Source organism: Ammospiza nelsoni, chromosome 8 (genome assembly GCF_027579445.1).
Source record: "Ammospiza nelsoni isolate bAmmNel1 chromosome 8, bAmmNel1.pri, whole genome shotgun sequence".
NCBI lineage: Eukaryota > Metazoa > Chordata > Aves > Passeriformes > Passerellidae > Ammospiza > Ammospiza nelsoni.
In genome coordinates this window covers 12,779,248-12,803,312 of record NC_080640.1, presented here as the reverse complement: position 1 = coordinate 12,803,312, position 24,065 = coordinate 12,779,248, and the positions used below count along the sequence as shown (strand labels likewise).

The 24,065-nt window shown below is 41.7% G+C and overlaps 1 protein-coding gene across 3 annotated transcripts in view; it reads left to right on the top strand.

Annotated features, from left to right (window-relative positions):
* Nucleotides 1-24,065, top strand: part of WBP1L (WW domain binding protein 1 like) — a 59,122-nt gene that overhangs the window by 12,446 nt on the left and 22,611 nt on the right. The window contains exon 1 of one of the 3 annotated variants that reach the window (XM_059477035.1): nucleotides 2,878-2,938. The exons of 1 other annotated variant lie outside the window; for it this stretch is intronic. In XM_059477035.1, coding sequence (XP_059333018.1) covers nucleotides 2,893-2,938 — 46 coding nt within the window. In that variant the 5' untranslated portion in view covers nucleotides 2,878-2,892. Of the gene's footprint in view, nucleotides 1-2,877; nucleotides 2,939-22,080; nucleotides 22,290-24,065 lie in introns of those variants that run through there. One more of the 3 variants, XM_059477034.1, reaches the window with a different exon arrangement.

Here is a 24,065-nt window from a genome sequence, read left to right as displayed (position 1 = left end):
TGGCTAAGGATAGCACTTGCAAATTGGGTTTCTCGCAAACCAATTAAACCCAAGTTCATTATTTCTTACTTGGTTTGAATCCTGGTTATTATTTTGTGTAAAATTGTTCTTAGCAACAAGTACAGAGAGTTCAGTTACACTCTCAACTCAGACAAGCTTTAAACAATGCTTTGATAGGTGCATCTGGTTTTTGGGATATGCATGTATTTATACAAGCTTTTGTGGCTTATTTTCTGGTTGGCACTTCTGTGTAGTCAAAGAAGATTTGTTTTCTTCTGTGTTTTGTTTCGCAACAGTGGAAATACTGAAAAAGTCTCAGCCTAAATATGGAAGGAAAACTAGGGGATGTTCTTTTCCTTCAAAACTTCTAAGCAAGTACTTTAAAAAAATCCCCTCTTTGCTTTCTTCTTCCAAGATACTGAGCAGAGTGTGAAATGTCCTATCTTCTCTTTCTTTTATTTTTTTTTTTGTCTAGGTATACCAAAGAGGCTCTGCTAGTTGATTGGATTACTGCTACTGGTAGAAGCTGAATTTTCTCACAGTTCTCCTGGCTTCATGTGCAGTTCTCCTGGCTTCATGGTTACCTTTGAGATTTCAGAGGGGCTCTGCAGGGTGGTCCTTATATATCTTTTTGCCTTCCCTGCAGAGACTCTAGATAAGCAGTTTCCAAACTCCTCCACTCAAAGCTACCACAGCTTTTGGTTTACGATCTCCCTGGTTCCCATTGTTCCTACTATTGTACAGTTGGTTGTTGCTGCAAGGTCACTCTTCTGCAGGGCTCTGCTGGGATCTATGAGACTGCAAGGGAGAAAAGACTCACATGGCAGTGTCAGTTGTAAATGAAAGGTAACACAGTGATTCTGCTCTTGCCCTGAATTTGGACAGCCCTGTGCTGCGTGGCATGAAGAAGTAGCTGCATGTGAGCTGTCTTGTCCTGTTTTCTTTTCACTTTGGAGAGAGGGAAGCATGGAGGCCTTTCTAAAGGAAAGAAGAGCCTGATATCTAGGAAAGAAGAGACTGTTGAGTGTGAAGAGAGAAAGCAGAGGGAGGTGGCTGAAATCTGAGTGCTCTGACTTCATTAAATGCAAGTGATAGTCCCACACCTGAAGATGTTGGGTGGAAACTCGAATTTACTTTCACTCACCTTCTGTGTGCTAAATTAGATAGTCATCTCTCAATGACTTGGTATCTCTTCAAGCCCCAATTGGTTTCCATTGACACCAGAGAATGATCAAAGGAGAAATATGCTCTCTTGCTAGACTGGACTCATGCCTTATGGTCACATTCATTTACCAATTGGGAGGAGATTTAATTAGCACTTAGATCATGATGGTCTGCCTTTTTTTTTTCTCAAGGTATTATTTTCTCTCCTTGCTTATCTACTTTATTCCACTGCCTTCCTTTTCCTTATGCAAGTCTTTGTGTTCTCTATTTTATCTGTTGAAGCCATCAGGACTTGAATACTTGGTACTTGCTAATGAAGCTTGCTTGGCAGTGAGAAGGCATGGGAAGCTCACTTGAACTAATTATTTTAGGATCTCTCCAGGCACCCTGACCCTATGCACAGACATGGTTTATTTTAGAAAGATTGTCTTAAGTTAGAAAATCAGCTCTTGTTCAAAGATGAAAACACACATTTGTCATAACTGAATTTCATGTGGATTGTGTAAACATGTAATTTGGGTTAGATCTGGGCATTGGAAAATATGCAACACTGATGTCCAGGAAGTTCCAGTGCAAGAAACGTGGGGAACTTCAGAAAGTCACATTAACTGTCTCCTTGGGGAAGTGCCTCAGAAATCCTGACCTCTGCATTTCTGCCATGTGTGTGACGCTAGTGGAGATGATCACTTGAGCAGTTGCAACATTCTTGTATACATAAGTTTGAATGACATTATGAACTGTGGAAAGAATAAGGCTGTGCTTCCCCAATTGCTCCCCAGAGACTCTCCCTCTGGCCTTGCACATGAGCAATCACTTTATTGTCAAAGCACTGTCTGCTTCCATCAATGCCATGTTTCCTATGGTCAAATCACAGAAACCTTTTTCTAGGGGTCTGTGCACTTGAATTTCTAGTGGTGATGGCTGTGGTGCTCTCAGACACCTCTGCTCTTTGCCAAGCCATCATCCAGTGTGTAAAGTTTTGGGCTGACACAGATATCCTGTTCCTATCCCCATCCACTAAATGTTTCCTGTCAAAGATGTTAGTTTTACTTCTCTTTATCAGCCCTGACAAAAGTTGTTACTTAAATGTTGCTCAATATTTTCAACATGATTTTGGGATGACTGCTAATTCCTTCAATGCTGTGTTTGTTTTGTTTTAGAATTTCTAATCCCATTTTCTATGACTAAGTTGAGTTGCGTGGTTTCCCCAGAAAGGATTAGGCTTTACTGCTATAGGTACCTCACCCTTCCTTTGAAGCTGCTTGCTCATTTTTTCCTTGGCAAGCTCTGGCAGATGTGCTTGGGAACAACAGAGATGGTATCTTTCTGAAGCTGTGAAAGGGTTAATCAGAAGCATGTTTATGAAATCAATTTGCTCACCCTTACAAGCTTTTTCTGCGATCTTTTTGAACGCTTTTGGAAGATTTATCACCTGCTTTTGTAATTTTTATTACATTTTTCTTTCCTTTCTTGAAGCTATTTTAATGCTAGTGTGATATTGTGAAAATTACCTATGATAAGTACCTTTTCTTGGCAAGTCCTTAATTGCACACCTCTTGGATGCCAACTGGAGAACGTGACTGTCTTCATGTGGATGGCCTGACAGTTTTGGCTGGTATTTTTGGGATGGCTGAAGGAGAGTAGAGCAGCTGAAGCACATCTGTAGTTCCAAAGCAAACCCAAGCAAAGGACTTCCATCCCCTGGCAGGCAGATTGCTGTTTGTACAGATGCTTCTTCTCAAGAGCCTTTCTGTAGGATTGGTCACACTTGTGGGTGAGTTTGCATATATGATGGGGAGAGGGGCTGCTGGCTGTTCATGGGAGTATTATATTTTATCAGGGAGATTAAAAATACTACTATTGATTAGGAGATGGCTTTAGAGATTCTTCAGTGAAATGGAGCACCTGCACATATGCAGTACTTTTTGAAAAATGTTAAACAGCATCTACCCTCTGCTGGGTATTGTTAATTGTGCTTTTGGCTCTATCTGCCTTGCTGGCACATGTACCATTGTGAAATTTTTACACCCAAACAAAATATCAGAGAATGGTTCTTTTCAAGATGAAGTGGTAGCTGCCTTCAGCTGATCCTCTTTGAAACCAGCTGAGGAGTGTGTGCTTGCCTCATTGGGACCTGCACCTACCTGCACTGCCACAGCACCAGGATATTGATGCAAGGCTCCTGGATTGCAAAGAGCTTGGATAGTTCTGGTGGGGTAGGTGTTATGATGCCAGGCTCTGCAGATGTACATGGTGCAGTTGAACAGAATGTGAAAACCTTAATTCCTAGTAAGTAATCTCAAAGTGGATCTATTTGTGCATTTTTGTACAAAATGTGTCTTCATTTTTAGTAAATTTCTAAAGCCATGACAGAGACTATTGGGACTTGCTGTGTTTACCCCTGTATAGTAGTGAATGCTGAACTTTGCAAGTTCTGGCTTTTGGTACAAATTCATGTGTTGTGTACATGTAATACCAGGATCTTCTAGAAGCCCATAGGAATCAAGTGACTGTTACTTGTATTTTCTTGCTTGTTAAAATGGCACAAATGTAGACTCTTACTTCTGAAGACTTCTTTTCTTCCCAAGGAAGTATCGTCTCCTGGGATTTAAGTATTTGCTGATGCAAATCTCTGTGATCACAGTTGAAGAACTACTGAGTGTCACATTGTTAGGTCACCAGTTCAAATCTAGTCCAAAGAGGTAATGGGCAGTTTTATACCCCTAATGCCTTTCATCAGGATTTATGTTTACTTGCTTAAACTAAAATTGGAGCATCTGCTATTCAAAATTACGGTTCAAGTGGAAAATAAACACTAGAAGCAGATCTTTCTATAGCAGAAAATCCTGTTTGACTTGTGTATCTGTATATGCTTGTAAGAACACATGGAGCTTTAGAAGGAATAAAGGCTACAGAGAAATGGATGCATTTAGTCAGGTCTGGTATTTTTGGTATGCTTTTCTATGACTTTTAAATGGCAAAAGCTTTTGAATAAAATATAGGAGGATACAGACTTTGAAGGCAAAGAGATTTTGAAATTGAAAATGCAATGGGAGAGTATTTTGAATGGCAACTGAAACACTTTTGGATGAAGTATTTCTGAAATTCTTCCAGGCAGCTGCTCTTCTAAAGAATGATGGTTGGTTGGCTTTTTTTTATTTCTTTCTATCTTGTTTATTGCTTCTAGCATTCATGTCAGAATCCTTGTACAAAGCTGCACTGCTAGATCTGACCTCTAAATTCAGGTTTCTGGTCAAGAAGTGTGCACTTCATTGTAGAGTAACATCTGGTACTTGTGATAACACATTGGACTGTACCTTGCCCAGGCTGCAGAGAGCTTCAGGTGTTCAGTTCAGCCACACAGGCCTTTGCAGCTTCCCAGTTCCTCTTTGTGTCCTCTTTGAGTTGTTATTCTGAAGTTGGGAAATCCTTGCAGTCTCTTTGAGATATGCTGTGATATGGAAAGCCTTGCTAATCCCTGCAGTCAGGGGCCAACCTGTGTGCTGGGATCTGCCTGCATGCACCTCTTTCTTCCAGCCTTTTCCTGACTGTTTCCTGAGCGCTCTCTGGCTTGTTTCAGGGACCAGCTTGGCAACGTTGTCAGGAATCAATAGCTGCAGTCCTTCAGGAAAGAAGTTGAAGATGCTGAAGTATGAATTCTGGTGTCCTGGTTGTTAGAATCTCTTAGCAGAGACGTCAAGATGTGAAGAAGAGAGATGTGAAAGCCGGTGCAAGTGTTCTTTTCTTTGTGCTCCTGAGTTGAGAAATTAAGATTTGAGCTGGCTTCCCACCCCAAAGGCTGTTGCATAGCTTCCCATGTATCTCATGCCATGGGAGATCGCTGGTAACTTTTGTCAGTATTTTGAGGTACAAAAAGTGGATTGTGAGGTGTGGAGACAGAAAAATTAGATATTTAATGGCATGAAAAAAAAAGTTGCCCATAGAACTTGAGTCATCACTGTGACACTTTGTTATGAGGGTTCCAGTCCTGTGAGCCTGGAATATGTGTTTTCATGTGTGGTTACTCTGTAAAGAGTCTTCAGTCATGTGGAGATCTGAGTTCTTGGCACTTTGGGAGAAATGATGAGATAATTAATTTTTAATCCTGATGCCACTTATTGCTGCCATGTTGCTGGTTTTCTCAGAGGCTGTTGGTAGTGTGTTTATGGCTTCCTACTTAGAATGTCCAGTTACAATCAAATATGTCAGAAGCACTGAGTACATATTTCTGCATCTCTTTTGATGCTGATTTTATAAAGGCAGTATTGAAGTTCTGCTATCAAAGGAATACCAACCACTAAACTATTTCTGCCAGTATTTTAAATCTCTGATTACTTTTTGGCTTGTTACTGATATCAGCCAGAAATGATGCATGGCTAGGAATCTTTCTAAATTGTCATCCATCTTTTTGCTGGAGACCAAAAGAGGAAAGTTACTGAAGTGGAAAAAAACCATTTTTTTTTAAGCTGAGTCATGAGAATATTGGCAAGTTGCAAGGGAAAATTTAAATCTGATGTTTGCTTACTATAGTTGACAATGAAATCCTCCTTTACAGGAAATTATTAGAGTGAATTATGCTTTCAGTCTCCTTGATACTGTGGAAGAATAAAAGAAAATAGAGTTGTCTTGGTTTTAGAATTTATTTTTAGTATGGATATTTGGTATAGGACAGGGGTAAATAAAAGGAAGATGCTTCTTTTTACTGCCAGTTCTTCAAAGATTGACCCTAAAAAAACCATGGTCATCATCAACAATTGCTAGTTTTCATAAACAATATGATTTTGTATTTGTTTTCTCTTATTACCTGCAAATAACTAAATCACAGAATGTCCTCTTCTGAACCCTGTGAACTTTTAAGAGTTCTCCTTGTTTTCAGTATGTATACAAATATTAATACTGAACTAGTATGAAAAATATCAAATGAAAAATGAAACATCAAATCTTTTGTGTAATGTAAAGTAATAGGTGTTCTCTATAAACATTAATGACTTCATCTGTTTCTGATATAGTAAATTCTGTTCTTTTTTTGCTAGTAGAAAAGGAAAGAATAGAAAACAGTGACTTTGCCAGACATGAAGCCCAATACAGTTTGAGAATGGATGACCAGTTATTTGGAATCCCAGTTATGTTTTGTATAGAGGTCATAATTTTTCTTGCACAAGAAACCTGCCTAATGTAAAAAACCAAAAAGTGTTACCTGTCTTTTTGAAAATAGATTAAACAGACTGCAGAAGAACATATTTGTCAATGGGAAGTAAACATAAACTTAGGAGGAGTGCAGGCATCAAGTACAGCTGAACACAACTGTGGAGAGTAAAGACAGAACCTCTTGCCCCTCACTTTTCAGGCTGTAAGCAGGACCAGAGAATGCCTTTCTTGAGGGTGGAGCAGAATTTTCCATCCCCTTTGTGTGTGCAGTTTCTTCATGCAAGTCTTGGTGCCAGACTTTCGTGACACAGGCTGGGGGCCACATGGAGTGAAGCTGCAGGTTGTCACCAGCCCACAGCCACAGCTCTTGCACTCCTGGAGACAGAGGAGTGTTTAGATATTAGTGGGATTTGATGTTGATAAAACAGAACAGGAGAATTTCAAGGTGTCCCTGTGCAGATTTTTGTCATACTGCCAGATGTGCTTTACTGAACTGTTGCAAGTAATGAACAACCTTTTGTGATTGCATTGATCAAGATAGCACCTTGGGTGTGTTCCTCATGCAAGGGGAAAAGTGAGGTCAGTGGGAATGAATGTTGTGCTGCAGCTTAGACTGGAAAAGAGATACTTTGGTGTCCTGGGAAGAATAAGTCTTGGACTTCTGCTGTGGGGCATTCAGTCTAACATGGCATCTTAATGTTCTGTGGAAGGTGACTTTCCTGCATTCCTTGCTGGGCTGCCCTACTTGTTCAAGTGATGACCAGCTCTGTACTTTGTCCTCTGCTTTTTCCTCTGGCAGGCAGTCCTTTCTCCTCTCCTGGTACAAGTGCTCGAGCCTTGCCTGCCATCTCCTTTTGGATCAGAATTATCAGCTGTGTTGTTCCTTGTAGGTGTAGTCACGGGTGCCACCCTTCAGAAAACTGGAAGCCTGGTTTTCAGTCACCTCCACAAGCTTTTTGGATGTGAGAGCCATTTGGATGTTGGTTTTTCAGATATCTGGATATTGTGGTGGGAATGAAGGCAACCAGAAAAGCAACAGGCAGGAAAATCCTGTCAGCTACATCTGCCAGTAGCCCTAGATAAATAAAACTGATATGTTCTCTTAACTCCTCCACCTTTCAGGTTAGATCTGCTTGTTTGTTAAATGAGTGAAGAGTATTATGTCTCAGAACATATGCAGAAGTGGGATTGCTACATGTAAGGCTCAAAAACTCAGAGAAGCTGATGTTGGCATGCTCATATTCTACATTGACACAATGACGTTCCTGGTAAATTGATGGCAAAATGTAAAATCTTTTTTTCTCTTGCTCTTCTCCATAGTTTAAGTCTCCTTATGATGTTTATCTCTGATCAGAGGATATTAACAAAATCTTTATCTTCTTCGTTTTACAAATTTGGCTTAAAAATTCTCTACTTGGCAAAACCTGGCAAACATTGCCTTAGTATGCAAACAGTGGGGATAGGATAGGGGAAATCACTTGGCTGTTGAAAAGCTGCATATGGGAAAGTCACATGGAGGTTTCAGTGCTTTATTTATAATTCTGCAGAGGCCTCTTCTTATTGGAAAAATAGGAGAGACCAGATAGTGGCTTCTGGAAAGCAAACAGCTAGATTCTTCCATGAGTATTTTTAACATAAATATTAACTTCACAGATTGTGGCAATATTTTCTCCTTGAATACTTGTTTTTAAGATGTACAACTGGTAAAGTAACATTGTAAAGAAAACTAACTCCTGTAGCATCTGTTTTTTAAATTCTAATTGTGAAGCCATAAGAGATGCTTTGTTTTCATTTAGCAAATACATACTAGTTTCCAGGAAGGTAACTTGATTTGCAATAAGCATACCCAGTATGAACCAGTATGAATGTTTGTCTTTTATTGAAGGATTACAGTATTTATTTCAAAATCTTTTTCAGAAGAATGCTATTAAGTAATATTTAAGTAAGAATCTTTTGCATTTTCAGATTTGGCTGTATATGTGAAGAAATATTTCCAAACACAAGCCCTTGGAAGGAGTTTATTAGTTAATAATGTAACCATGAGTTTTATGTCAGCTTGATTCTGAGCAGTGTTTTGCTGATACCAGTATAAGTTAACTGTATTATGTGAAACTGCTTGTACAGAGCTAAAGGAGCAATAAAAGTGATCTGCCCAAGAGGCTCCAGCATTTTCCCTTTGCTCAGATTGCTGAACATGACTAAGCCTTTGCAGAATGACATCTAAGGTTACACTTGGAGTCATTAGGTTATAAACAGTCCATAAAATGTTTTGCATACTTCATGTTAATATTCCTCAGAAGATCAAGATTCCCTTGGGAGAAATGAGAATATGCACCGAAAACATTCTCAGTCTTGAGGTTTATCCACAACTTCCTTGATCACTAAAGATCAACTGTCTCATGAAGACATTATTGCAGAACAAATTCTGATGCTGCTCTGAGTGTTTATTTACTGGGGGAATCTACTGGGTAGTGCCCTTTCATGTTTTTGCTGACTGGCTGAGTTGTAAATTACATTTGAAAGTCTTTCTGACTCTAATTTGGTAAATTTATATGAACCTTCATGTTTAAGAATGTTTTTGAGCCCCAGGCTGTGTTAGGAAAAAAACATGGTAAAAGTGTTCAGATCTTGACAGAATGTCTGAATTTGTGCTATTGAATAGATAGAGGGTTTCTTTAATTTCTGTTCATTCCTCGTAAGGCTTAGAGGCGTTGGGGGTGAGTTCTTGACCTTTCTTGAAGATGCCAGAGTCTCTCTGAGAGATCTGACCCCCCCCTCCCCACTTTTTTTTTTTTTTTTTTGCCCAAGAATAAATCTGTCTCTACTGTGAGGAAATGGTTGTTCCTAGACACAATCCAAGTAAAGCTGGGTCTGTGGGGGGACTGTTGAACTTGGGAAAAGGGTCTTGTCTTTTGTTCTGCCATTAGCATTGACTGCCCATACTGAATGCTTGGCATTTGCAGTGGTGCAGCAGCAGCCTGTGCTCCTTGCCTGTGTGGTCAGCTGACCTGACCTAGGGAAACACTGAAATAAAACAAAACCTCCAGACCACCAGAAACTGGTGTTTCTGTCCTTCAGAAACTAAACTTACTTCAGATTCTACTGTTACTTTATGAAATACTGGGATTTAATAGACCTGGCAGGATGGCTCTGGCAGAGCTATCACATTACAGCAAGATCTGGGCTCTCAGTCAAACCCCTGACTTGGTGGCATTTCTCATACCTAAGGACTCAGCTCACAAGGGATGGCCTTGGCATCTGCATGCGTCAAAATTTCTTCCAGGTCATCTAAATGAGAGCAAAGAGTGGAGGACTTGAACAAGAATCTGGTGAGAACTGCTCTAAGCTGCAGACACTCCCAAGCTACCTGCAGCACAGGGACTGTAGGAGCCACTGCTGCATCTTCCTCCTCTTGGGAAGTTTAGGAAGAAGCATTTTCCATGTGTGTGTTGAGTTTTTGGAGGCCTGGCTGTTCCTGGGGTAGTTCAAAAGCTGTCTGCAGACAATTTGACTACATCACTTCATGCTAATGAGGAAGCAGCAGGGTTGTGTTTGCTCCAGCCTGCCTTGAAATGGGAAGTAGAGAGGCTCAGCTGTGCAGAGCTACAGGGCTGTGGAGCACAAAACAGCTCAGAGACTTTCATCTTACTGCACAATTCAAGAATGCACTAGTTGCATGTATGAGAATTCACCCTGGTCCAGTGTGCTTTGTCTGACAACAAAGCTGCTTGATTTGTCTCTCTTATGCATCTGGTTTCCAGTCTGAATCCTTCAGGCATCTCTGAAGGTCTCTTTTGGTGCATGGTGGAGGCACTGAATGCACTGGTTCTGTTGGCTTGCTTTGGCAGATAAAAGTTCCATTTCACTAATATGTTTTTACATTTACAGAAGATGGCTTAACTTTTTTTGATTTTGCATGGCTTTGAATTTCCCAAGAATGTTGGGACATTTTTGATGGTCACTTATTTTTCCTCATGTTGACTTCAAGTCATTGTGAGCTTAGACTGCAGTAGACAGTCCACTGTGTGTTGACACTTTTAAAAGATAAAGCCATGCTGTCAGTTTATGCTGAATTCTTTCCAAAGATGAATATGTGGTAAAAGTTCTTAACATTTTTCTTTTGCATGCCAGACCTGCATTTGAAAAGGATTCTGAAATTTATTATCATCTTCATTATGTTTTGCTGATGTTAAAACCATCTACTAAATCCAGCCATCTAAAACTGAAGGGACAGTAAAAATTTTAACGATTTTATCATTTACCTTTGGTGTAAAAATTATATTGCAGCTAGTAAGGAACACACAAAGGCTTAGGAAAAGGTTCTGCAAAAAGTGTTAGATATAAAAAAAGAAAAAGAAAGGTATTGATATAAAATCTAATGAATGAAGTGAGTGTACAATAACTCAGTAACTGATACAGACTGAAAGTGTTTGCAGCTCTTTTTGGTTCTGGAGGGAAAAGACCCCCAAACAGAAAGTGTACAAACTCCTAGTTGTAAATCTGCACATATGGAAAGAAATACTAAATGTATAGGGGATCAGATAAAAGGAAAAAAATAAGAAAAAGTTAGAAAATGGTGAAGTGCTTCAGTCTCTATTGAAGCACTAGAATAAAACCCTGAAGGTTTTATAAGCATCTCTAAGATAACAGGAAATGAACAGTGTGGATTTATCAGGAACAGCTTCATGGGAGGAGGCTGATGAATTTAATTTGGTTAATTCAATGGATATTTTACAGCCCAGCCTGAGTGAGGCAGCACGTTGGTTCCGGGATACTCAGTGAGGGTCTGTGTTCAGGAGGGTCCTTTCAGTGATGAATATTTGCTGAGAAGTGTCTGTGGTGGTGACTGGGATCCTGGAGGGGTTTGTTCTGCCTCTGTGCCAACAGTTTGGGAGACTAAGAGAAAACACTTGAGATGCAGATGGAAGTTGGTGTGTGTTTTTTAAAACAGGAGGACAAGTTGGTGAAATAGCCTGAAGTCTATTTCACTTCTCCTCAAGTAAAAATGCAGAATATTTCGCAGTGGAAAAAGTGAAATAGTCTGGGGTTTTAGACCAGAAATTGAATGCAGTTCTTCCAGTAAAAAACTCACCAAATCTTTAACAGTGTAGAATTGTCCTGTACGGTATTTTGTAATACTCCACACTAGTAAGTGATATGCCCCATTTTGGATCCCACATTTTAAGATGGGTTTAAGTTTCAGAGTGAGAAAACCAGTAAAACCATGATTTAATCCTTGTAGTCTAGAAAAGAAAGACTTCTTCTGTCTTCTGGAAGCAGCTTATAGAAGAATGGAACAATTTTCCAGGTGAGCTAAGTTAAGAAGATCCCTGCGATCAGGTGTCTTGTTTTTAGTGGAGAAAAAAAAATACTGCCTTATCTTGCACTAAGGCCTGAGTTAATGTTAATGGGAAAGAGCAACCTTGTGTTTAAAGGGCATCAAGCACAGGAGTACATCCCCTGTTGAGGCAGTGGGTTCTCTAGTGATTGCACTTGCCTTAAGAATAGGTTAGAGAAATGTTGATGCTTTGGGTGCAGTGAATCGTTCCCAGAGCAGTTTGACAGCCTGGTGCCTCTGGGTTTGCCTCTTTGATTTTTAAACAGCCCTGACTTTTGAAGCCTGTGTTAAGAAACAAGTGCTGAAAGGAGGACAAGTCTGATGGTCAGTCTGTAATTAAATCTGTAACTTAATCCTGCTCACAAATGTTGCTGTCTGTCCCTAAGTTCTTTATGTATTTTTACCTGGAAGATGTCTTTTTAATGGTCTAATGACTTTACAAGGTGCAGGTTAGGTCTCTGAAATTAAATTGGTGCTTAGTTTTCTCATTTGTTGACAGGAAATGAGGGTTGGTGTGCTGGTGTTCCAAAGGAGATGTTCAGAATTTCTACTCCCCAAACTACCCCTTTCAGGGGAAAAATACTACTGTAGGAGCCTGTGATGTGTCAGAAGTGAGTATTTCTAAAAATTGAAAATATTTCCTTGTCTTAGAGTTTTTTCATTCAACAGTCACCCACAGGGCAGTGAGCTTTCTGGGTGCTGAGGGTGATATATATTGTTCACCTTTTGAAGAAGAAAATATTTTGCTAGTTGGGGGTTTGTTTTGGTGTTTTTCTGGGTGTTTTTACATTCACTGTTTTGCTGTAGTCACTCTAATTTAGCACTAACAACTTTCCAGTAAAAAGGTAGGATGTCAATCAGGTTTTGATCTGTTTTGATTTTTTAAATACTGATTCATACAGAACACTTGGTTTATGCTATGGGAGAATTCCAAAAGCAGCAATGTTTGCAGTAGTAAAAGGCCACTGGTTTTGTGATCTAGAGCACATGCATGTCTGGGAGCCAGGCCTGAGCAAGGAGAAAGCAAGTGCTTGATCTTCTCTCTTTTCCTGCAGCCTTGCTGCAGAGAAGTGCATGAAAGAGCTAAAACCGTGTGGATCATCTGGTTCCTCTTCTGCTCTGTGCAGCCAGGGGAGTGTTCACTTTATCCTCCAGTGGAATAACAAGCATTAATGGAAAACATAGCAGTTTGGATGAGATAATGCCCATAAAGGCAGGCTGTGGTTATCAATGTTTCTTCCCAAAATAAAACTGAATTAAGTTTTTAATTACTGAACTCTCTGAAATAAGCTTTGCACATGCGGTGCACCTAAGGGGAAAACCCTACAGATACCAGAAAAGAAGATGTGTGGGACCACAGGGTGTTGGAGGTGTCTGCCCTTGAAAGGGCAAAGCCTCCTGGCCAGCAGGTTTGTCACTGAAATTTAGAAACTGGCTGTGATTGCAGGTGCCACCAGTGCCTTTAATGCTTCAGCAAAGTGCAAACTGCGCAATGCCAGGGCCGGAGCTGAAAGGCGACACCGGGACATCGCTTCCTCGCCGCCGCCTGTCCCTTACATAACTTGGGGCTTCCCGGGGCGGCTCTGCCCGAGCCCAGCCGCCAGGAATGCTTGGGCAGCCGGGGCAGCTCTGCGGGGCATGGAAAGAATAGCAGTGAATTCATTCTGAGCCTAGTGGTTCTGGTACGTCAGGTGCTGTCACCCTTCTGTGGTTAGGGAAAATGAAGCAGGATGGTGAAGCTGGTGATGGGAGGCACTGGATTTTTTTGCCCTGTATGGTTGGTTGGAACCAGCTTTGTCTGCACCTGGAAAGTTACATCTATCAGCTCTGGTTCGTGTACACCATGTTTTCTGAGGGCTCCCTCAAAACATCTGCTCTCTGGTTGGCAGAGCAGACAAGTGGGTGGCCTTTTGGGGGGCTTTTATTGTTTTCTTGGTAAAGATGTCAGTCAAAACAGAACCTGTACTGTAATAGGAGAGAGATTAGGCTTTAAGGTATTTTATATTTTATTCTCTTTCACAGATACCAGTGAACTCAGCTTGAATCTGCCCTTAACCATACACAATGCTGATTTATTCCTTACTTTTGTTTACTCATTTTTTAATTTCACATACTTGGAGAGATCATAAGCAATGCAATAATTCAAGTTAGAAAAGACAATCTTTTGTTTAAAATGTGGTTTTCTGAAGCATTTTTTCCATAAAGTTGCATTTTTAAGGAAGTTTTTAGGAGTGGAGTTTAAGACTGAATAGCTCTCATAGAGTTTTGTCTAGAGATTTAAAAGTGATGTCTTTAATACTGTTTTGCTGTGATCTTTTAAATGCTTGTGGTATTGAGCTTTCTTAATAGTGAAACTTGTGATTTCCTTTCATTCTTTGTTTTGGTTGTGTGAAGAAATGTGATCTTCAGTGCCCTTCATTTTGGAAGGGGAGAAGTCTGTCTGTCTGCTAGTCAGACCACCACGCTGTGTGGGTGGAGGGGCTTTCCTCATGCTTGTGCCAAACTCTGAGCCCCAGCCTACGTGGGGCTGTAAGAATGAGTTTGTGTTTCTGCTAGATAACAGAAATCCTGTAAAACTCAGATACTGCACAGCCCATTGGGTTAATTGAGAGACTTTTAATTTTGGGAATACCATATTGTGATACACCTGTGTTTTCTAAGAGGAAGAAGATTCAGTTAAAGCAGTTGTTTGTAGTTTGAGTACTGTAAATGCAGTCTCCTGCAAACCAGAATCCATTTAATCAGTGGACATGTAGGCACAGCAGGGCCTGGAAGGAAAAGTCCAGGGATAAAAAGTTCTTGAAGGTGTACATTTCTAGAGAGCAACTTGAGGACATTTACCTCAGCCTATGCTCTGTAGTATAACATTACCAAACCATAATATCCAGCAGTGTGCTCAAAAAGAGGTGGTTGCTGATGTTTTTGGTTTTTTGTTTTTGGTTTTTTTTTTTCTGAAGGATTTCCCAAAAATCTGTTCCTCCAAAAATGGGTTCAAGCTACATAGAAGTGGTGTTCTGCTGAAGAAATGTAATTCTCAGAACTTAATGAAAGAGCCTCTTTGTTGTAAAACAAGGTACAGAAAACAAGACTGCTGGGATTTGAGGGGCGCTTTTCTAAACTTCTTCAAGATGTAAACTTATGCTCAGGAAAGGCCAACAAACTTAAGAGAAATCTGACCAGACTATATGCATAACAGATCCTCCCAGCAAAGTCTTACCTGATGACAAAGTTTTTTAACCAGTTGTTTACCTCTTGTCAGGTTAACCAATGCATTATTCCTGAAGCAAGAGCTGAGTGTCTTTGGGCCATCAGGTGCCCTTTTAACACCACTGTTTCTGAGCAAGGTGTGGGTTTTAGATTTATAAGAAAAGCAACAGAGGTTAACATCACATTTGTAATTTGCAGGGATACCCTCACCTAAAATCACAGGCATCTGCACGTGTGATTGCCTATCATGTCTGCTATCTGTTCCTATCTCTGTGGGTGTTTCCCATAACCAACATGCTTGTGCATCATGTGTGAGACTAGATTTTATCTGAATATTGGCTTTTCACGCAGTGGCACTTTGTGAGAGTGCAAAAGGGGCAAAGGGCAATTAACTTGCTTGGATTTTATCTTCTTGCCCATGTTAATGTAATGCATTTTGGCAGATCCCTGACCTTCCTGTGCACTCCAGACCTCTGTCGTAGGTATATCTTGGTAAATCATGTAGCCGCCCTTATCTTCACCAGATTGTCTGTTTTTGTGGTAGGTTCTTTATAAACACATTTGCAGGCTCTGAGAGTTCATGCCCTGCCTTATCTGTAGCAGGCCTTGGCCTGTGTAGTTGGGCCCAGCAGCAGCAGTGCTGATAATTGCTTCATGTATAAAAGTATCCTTCTCTTTGAGGATCTCTAAGTTAAGACTGTCTGCTGTATAATTGCCTATTGACTTGGCCTATGATGAAAAAATCCATCTTCTAGGACCCCAAAAGATATTTAGAGCAGTGTTACCCCATGGAATCTAGAGGCAATAGAAGAGTAAGGAAGATGAAAACCTTAAAGTCAATTCTAGTAACCCCAGCACTAGTGTTGTTAGTTTTGGCAAATCCTGTCTCAACAGTAAAGCCAGCTGCCATTTTGGCATCAACTCAGACAGACTTGGCATGATCCCTTCTGGCATCAAAAAAATGCTTCGTGGGAGCTGGCACCAAAGCTGTGAAACAAGGGTAAGTGAGGCCCAAGGGAAACGCCAAGCAACCATGAGATGAGCACTAAAAATAGTGAGTTGCTGTCATTTGTAGAGAAATCAAATAGCACTTGTAAGAGTAGGGCATCCAAGTTCTCCATCAAGGTTGTGCTGGTAAAGCATCTCTGGGACAATGCATGTCTGTTATGATGTGACCAAAGGGCACACACTGTATTTTTGGTACCCACATGGTGCAAGACTCTAAAACTAGAACAGACGCTTACCGTCTTAATTCTGTGCTTAGGGGATCCTGTTACTGTCTGCAGACTCTGCCTTCTTCCCTGTCTGGAGCAGATCCTCTCCTCCTGAGCCGTTACCTAAGTCCTGTTTGCATACATGGGCATCAGGAAGACAAGAGCTGTACTGCCAAAAAGCAGGGAGCCAAGTTGGTGTCCCTGTACCACCCCGGATACACTGTGGCAGTCTTTTCAAATATTTAACAGCTGAACTCTCCACTCCCTCCTCCTTCTCCCCCTCCCAGCAGGCTTAGAAGAAAGCTGAGTAGGTTTTACCATGACTTCATTACACACTCCAGACTAAAAGTGAAGCCTGACATCTTCATTTGGGCATTTCAGGTACCCAAAAACCTGGGAATGCTAAAGGGGTAGAATCAACCCAATCTTTTTTGAAGCACTTAGCATCACTTCTCAATAGGGCACTTTCAAGCCTTTAGTACCTCTGTGCCTCAGTGATGGACTTTGAAGCTTTTTTAACACCCCTGGGCTTGGATGGCAGTGTGGGTGTTAGAGTGGTCACACAAAAGTAGATGATTCACACAGACTTTGGCATTACAGTTGCATTGGTTTGGCCACAGCGCTGTTGCTGTGAAGGAAAGCACGCTGGACCTGTGGCTATCATTTTCTGCTCCATGGAGAAACAGCAGTGGGAACAAGGTTGTAGCTTGGAAACCTCAAGCTACACTTAGAAAAAACTATTTTGGTCTCAGAGAAGAGCCTGAACTTTTCATTGCTGCCACTCTCCCATCAGCTGAACAGCAGAGTGGGCAGGAGTGTCTGAACAGCCTGGATGTGGTTGCTTTTATCTTCTCTGTCAGACGGGTTTTGGAAAGGACTCCTCTTGGGTATGTCCTCCACAACCACCCCTTGTCTGCTCCCTGCCCTTTCCCTGAGTGCCCTTAGGATAGCTTAATACAAAATGCAGCTTCAGAGGAAGGATTGCTTGCTGTACGAAAGTGCAAAGGGAAGTGCTTTACTGCTGGCATTTCTTCACCCACAAAGGAGCAGTGAAGAGGAGGACAAGCTCTCACTGAAATAGCAGATGATGGAGTGGGTAGTGGCTTCCTCTGTGGGGCACACTACTTGAGTTCAGGGCTTACACATGGCTTTTGGGTGGAGATGTGGCACATATTTGTGCTTGCTTGGCTGACAATGGCTGTTTGGGATTCAGTCGGAATTGAGAGTCAGTTGGAATCAAGCATGAACTGTTGCTGTTGGGGCTCTCAGTAACACTGAGAATATTTTAAAGCATAGAGTTTCATCCTCCCTGATCAACCAGTTACTCAGAGAGAAAGACAGGTAACAGCAGTGCGGTTGAAATACACTGTCCCTGCAAGAGTTTTTTGCACTTCTGAATCACTGAGCTGGCAGAAGTGATGGTCTGTGGGGAAGAGGCACAGCTTCTTACCACTGCAAGCCCTTGTGCTTTGTTGCACGTTAAAATTTATTGATCCATCAGACTGGTTGCAGTGCTAACTCACACGCCGGTTCCAACAGATATGGTGTCTTTTCCTGAAATTATTCTTTGCTTTCTCTAACAAAGATTAAGACAGTTAGGCCTGAAAAACAGTAAATGCAATGACTCCAGTCAGTGTTCTTTTTTTTAGTTGAAGTGCATGTGGACTGGGGGACCCACTTTATTCCACTCGTAAAGAATACAGTAATACTAGATAGAGTGAAAGGTTTGTTTTGGGCCATTTGTCCCCTGAGCAAAAGAGTAGATATTCTAGGTCATGCAGGTACTGGGAGGTTACCAGCCTGACCTCTTCTTCTTGGTCCTCTGGAATTTGTTGATGGCATTCTTGGTAGGCAGTGCCAATGCTGTATGTTACATGAACCCAGGACACCTGGCCCTCACACTGGAAAGTCATCATGTTCTTGTAGTGCTATCATTGGGGTGGGGAAGTTGCCCTTCACTCTTCAGGGATCTACAAGTGCACAGGTGGGCAGACAGAAATGGTTTGTAGGCAGATTTAGCATTGCATTGCTCTTCCAGCACTGGTCATCTTCCAGTGTCTCATGCTAGTTTTGCTAGCAAACTAGTCCCTTTGGAATATTTGCTGTCAAGATGGAGCCTAGCTGTTCTCTAGAATAAGACAATATCCAGTTGTTCCTGGATATTGTCTTGTTCTAGAGAAACAGAGATCTGCTTTTACACCTTTCTGTATGTTTCTTTCCTTTTTCTTTTCTTTATCCCCAGGATGGGGAAAGGTAAAGTCACCTTCGTTGAGGTTGCTTCTTTCACAGTGTGTTTTGAGTGTGTGCCAGATTTATCAAGTCTCTGTCCTAGCACCCAGGGCTGCAGGCTGACTAACAAAATGGTGCTCCAGAAATACTCCTCTTATCAACATGAAAATAACAGAGTGCACTGGGGAAAATGGAAGAATAATTAGATAAAATTGTTCCAACTTTATGGTCAACCTGTGTATGTAGCTGCAGAACTGTGGTATTAAAGTTTAAATGGAGGATATTACACATCACCTGTATTTACTGTTCAAAACCTCTCTCTGCCTAGGACTGTAATAGTGGAGCAACTGAGAGCAGCCTATGCTTCAAGCCTGACAGATTTGAGGTGCACAACATCAATTTTTGTTGCAATTGTGTTATCACAACTGGATCTCCTCAGGGTGTATCAAAATGAGTACTGTACCTTGCTTGGTTATCAGACTTGCTTGCAAGCATCTCCCATCAAACATGGGAAGCAACTCTGAAATGGCCCAAACAACTTCCATCATGTGTTTCACTTGCACATTCTATCTGAGGTCATGAGGCACAGAGTGTTGGCCTGTGAAGGTACTGAGCAGCATCCTTTGCTGGACATCATATTTGGGGCAGATGGCATGTTCTGGAGCAGTATTACAGGCTGGTAATGCCTAGAGGCCTCTTTTCCAGTAGAAACTTGCTCACCATTTTTCTGTGGTGGGATCCATGCTGACATGCCAAAAAAGAATGGTTGGTGGCTGCCTGAACAAGCAAATTTTGAAAGTAATGTAGATCCCATAATCTGTCTTGACATTAGTCTTGACTTTTCAGAGCCCTCAAGAGAGTCATTTATTGAGGAACTGTGTGAACAAACAAAAAACTTGTGTTTTGTCATTATATCTTAGATAGATGCACTCTTGTGTAGCCTTTGCAGATCTTAAATTCCAGGTTTGTGTAAAGGCAGTGAACCCGTCCTGATTCTGCCTTAGAGCTGCTCTTGCTTTCATTAAAATAATTATTATTTCAGCTCTGGTTTCCCCCAAGCCGAGAGCAGGAGAAAATTAGAAGGGTTTTGGAAATGGACAATGAGCAGCTGAAGGCTTTGGGATAAGATTTTACATTAAGAGGATAGGGAAGATTGATATCTTTTATAAGAAGATAGCTAACAGGTACAGAGTAATGAATGGGTGAGAAGATGGATGAGGACTTCTGTTCCCACCTGCTAATAATATGAAAGTCAAATTAGAAGGTGGTGAATTCATTCCTGATGAAAGAAACTATTTGTTCACAACCACCATCTATGAAACTCACTGCCACCAGGCAGTGCTTTGGGGCAAGAATTTATGAACTTTTAAAAGAGAAGGGGGTAAAAGGATACCAGTTGGTATATCCAAAGCAATTGCAACGATTAGGAGAACCTAGGTGTTTTGCAGAGGTTCTAAGGGTGTTGATTAGTGTTTTATAAGGGTATGAGCTACCTTGTCCAGCTCTTTTTTTTTTTTCTGTCCCTCTACAGGGTTTTTTCCGTAGTCGCCTATAGCAGAGTTGTGGAGCATGTTACTGGCTGCTGTCACTGCAAGAGAGGTGGCTGCTCCTGCTGCAGTCCAATGTGGTAATGCCTGCTTGCAAACCACCTTTTTTGTGTCAGTCTTTCCAGGATTGCTAAATTCACACATAAATTAGGATGCTTTTGCTTTTCCGCCAAGTTCCTGCTTTTGATAGTCCTTCACAAGTTGTCTTAGATCTGGAATGATGCTTTGCCTTTTGAGTGTGTGCTGGGGAAGAGGCGGGTGGTTAAAGTTAGATTTCTTCTGCCAGTAGGGATTTAGAAACTGCTGCATTAGCTCAGCCCTGGGATCTGCCTGGTCCACAGCTCTGGATAGCAACAGCCAAAATCGGATGTTTCAAAGGCCAGTGCAAGGCCACAGAACAGATTACTAAAACAGAAAGCTGCCCTTTTATATCACTGCTGTTTGTCCATAGAATTGGAAAAGCAAAGGTTGAGAGTTAGTTTGATCCAAGAGCACAAAAGCTGGAAAATCCCATTGCCTGGCTGATGCTATTTAACACTGATGTTTTGTATCCTCCAGGAAATTGCTTCCTTGCTTGTTTTCTCTTAGGGAAATCAGGGATGTGCTTACCCTTAAACAGCATTTTTAGATGGTACCTTGAAATTGGTGTAAAAATAAGTAATGCTTGTGTGTAGTCTCCCAGTCCAGCTGTGGAGAGGACACACAGAGTGAGGTTCTCATTTGGGAAACCACTCTGGGCTGGACTGAGAGGAGGCAGCAGTGGTGGTCACTGAGTGGTTCTGGCATGTGCAAAATGGGTGTCTTTTTCTGACACTGCTGAAAGCTGTATAGCTGTTGGGTGGCAAGGGGTGTCTGTTCTGCTTTTTTTTTTAGTTTCCTCTTTTCTTTTTTTCTCGTTTCTAATTAGCATTTGCAAGAATTGTATGTGATTCTCTCTCCTGAAGTACTGAAATTACTAATAAAACTGGTACTAAAAAAGGCATTCAGTGAATTCACTATGCAAAAAAACGATATTCCTTCCCTTGTCATTTATTTTAATTTGTTGGACTCCAAAGCCAAAGAGGTCAAAAGCCAGGGGAGTTTGTCCTCTGTCAAATATCCATGGAGCTGCTGCTGGGGCACATGGGAGTGGCAGTGGTGTCCCAAACTTCCCCCTCTCCGACAGACGAGGACAGCTGCTGATTAAAGAGAAGCACAAAAAAAGAGGTTGCTGAACTTTCAAAGTGGAGGTAGAAAAGGAAGTTAAATTTAGATTACCTTCTGCAGTGTCATCTTCTGCACCACTGTGGAACTTGCTGTACTCCTTGCTTGGGGGAGGACAAACAAGACATGCCATCCTGGGCACCGGATGATAAATTTGTTTATAAGGCTTAATTGCCCCTTGGCATGAAAATGTGAAATGAGCTCAAGTAGAATGAGAAACCTTTTGACAGGGCTAGTCAGATTTTCCTAGGGGAGAGGTGGATTTGAAACTCTTCCCATCACCTGTCTGATGCTGGAAGGGTCCAATCCTGATCCTTCTGAAATCAGGGAAGTTGTTGCTGTTTCTTTAGAGGGACAGCTGTTATCAGGGGCTGAGAGTTGAACGGTGCTATGAGTCAGAAAAAGTGGAACTGTGGTAGGCAGAAGGTGGCTGGGAAGTGCTTTGAATCTGTGAAGATTACCCAGGTCCTCAGGGTCTGGAGGTACTCGGGGAAACAATTGTGGTGGCATCTAGGACTCCAGTGCTGTCCAGCAGGCACCATCAAACTTGACTTTCTCCTCAGAAATAGATGAACTGTCTATTTTTGCTTAGCGAGATTTAATCATCACCACGCTGGTGGCTGATGACAACATTTTTAATAGATCGCCCTCCATTGCAGCACCCCTTAGCAGGGAGGAGAGCGCTTCTGCACTTCTGCTCCACCAGGGCTCCCTGACAGGTCCCGTTTGCAGCGACCTGCCTGGTGTCACCCAGCAGCTCAGCACTCTTAAGGATCAGGGCTGCCTTTTGGTGGGGTTTTTCTTTTCCTTTTGTGGGGGCGTGGTGTTTTTTTTGTTTGTGTTGGGGGTTTTGTATGTGTGTGCTTTTGTGCTGGGGGGTTGTTCTAGTTTTTTTGCTTGGGGTAGGGTTTTTTTGTTTTGTTTTTTGGGGCTTTTTTTCAGAGCTGCCCGACCTGATGTCATTTCCCCCTTGCAAACACCCCGGCTGGGCTGCGTCTGAGATATGTCACAGGGAGTGGGAGGAGGAGGAGGGGGAGCCAGCGAGTGCGTGCAGTGTCCCAGGACCCTGTTTACTTAGCATTCCCAGCTGAGGAAGCCCTGGTTTAAATAGGATCGGAGGAGCGGGCTGCCCACAGCAGATGAAGAAATGGTTGCTGTGGGGCTTTAAATTCCTGCCTTCCCATGTGCTGGCGTGGAGGATGAGCCTGCAGAATGCCTTTCCTCCTGGGTCTCAGACAGGTAACCAACCGGCTGAAGTGCGGTGGGAGCTGCTTGCTCAGGTGGAGGATGTGACCGATTACTTTTATGTTTATTTCCCCCACCTCTAAGGATATGATTTCTGACTTTCCCAAAACGGAACTGTACAATCAGCACTTCCCCACCCGTGGTGTGTGATCCGAGTGCACAGTTGTGTGAGAGACGCTTTTTATTAGCGAGGAAGGAGCAAAACTGTGAGCCGGGGATAGGAACTTCCTTGTTGTTGTTGGAGGCTTTGAGCAGGGAGGCTCTTTGTGCCGTTCGGTTTTAGAGTGCTTTCCGCAGTCCTTTAAATGAAATTGCGTTTGCATTTCTTAAAAACATGCCAAACTTTGAACGTTTTTCTTGTACAGGCATTATTTTGTATGTAAAACTGTGGATAAAAAAAAAAAAAAAAAAGAAAAACCAGGGAAAAAATCCCAGAAAATACCCAGGGAGAGGTATATACGTGTGTGTGTGTCCCATCTCTAACAAAAGGCACCAAATGGAAAATGGCAACATGCTGTGACCCACAGCTTGGTGATTTTAAAATTGTTTTGCGAGAGTTTGAGCTTGAACAAGAAACTTGGGATAATTTAATAGCTGGTAACATCGAGTGGAATGAGAAATGGTAGCAACTGCCCAGCTGCTCTCTGCTGGAGGAGGTGCCAACTATGTGTTCCTAGGCTGGGGAGAGCAAGCCCTTTTTTTGGTTTGGGAGGCACGTCTGTAGGAGAATCTAACTGTAAACTCTTTCCAGCACTGCTGTGATCTGTAATCCACAATAAATACTGAATTATATCAGAGTGCTGCTTGCAGTTTCTAATTTAACATTAAGAAGTCGAGATTGGACCATAACATGCTTTAAACCACCTACTTTCAGTTGTTTATCAGTGCTAAAAGGCTTCGACGCGCTGCTGAGTAAACAGTGCTGTCTCTTTTTCCTTATCAGTTCAGTTTTGGTGAAATGCAGCTCTCTCCCCACCCCCACACCCCTCCCCCCCCATCCGAAAGAGTTTTACATAAGAAACTACCTCTAGCACAATGACCTTCTGTGATTGGTGCAATAGCTATAAATAATAGTTCACTTGTTAGCACTCAGAGCAAAGAGACTTGCCTTAAAAACTAGGAACTGAACCAGAGGGGGAAATTCAGGCACAAAGGCTGAATGGCTTTAGGTAACTCTCAAATTGCAGTGAGATGTAGCTGCTTCAATGCTGAGATTGCTTGAGACTCACAGATGTGTTCTTCTCTAAAGTTCCTGTTTTTAAATAATCCATTTTGTTTTAGAGATACGTTCAGTGCAGCTGGGGTGCTGCATAAGGTGTAAAAGTAGAAGTTAGGTGTAATTTGGCTGCATTTGCTGGAACAGTGAACATCTGGTTGTCTCAGTGGATGGATGGTACTTTTTTCTCTGCTGGGTAACTTTTCGGCATCAATAGAGGCATTTACGGGAAGCAGGAAGAAAAGGTGTTGCCTCAAGAACACAAGAGCAAAGTTGACTATTTTTATCCACTGATAAAGGATATAGTGGGAAAGAGCTGCTTGCACTTTTCTTAGTTCTAATAATTTTTAATCTTTAAAAAAAAAGTGTTTGTGAGTGTGTCCTACGTGGAAATATTATTCAGAAATTTCTTTTTCCAAGGATTATTACTGAACAGTACTGTTTAATTGAAAGTAGGGGAGGAATTCAGGAACATCTCAGCACCTCCATTGTGTCTTGGTTTTTACTTGGTGCATTCAGACTGTAAACACTTGGCTGTCTGGGATGCCCTTTGT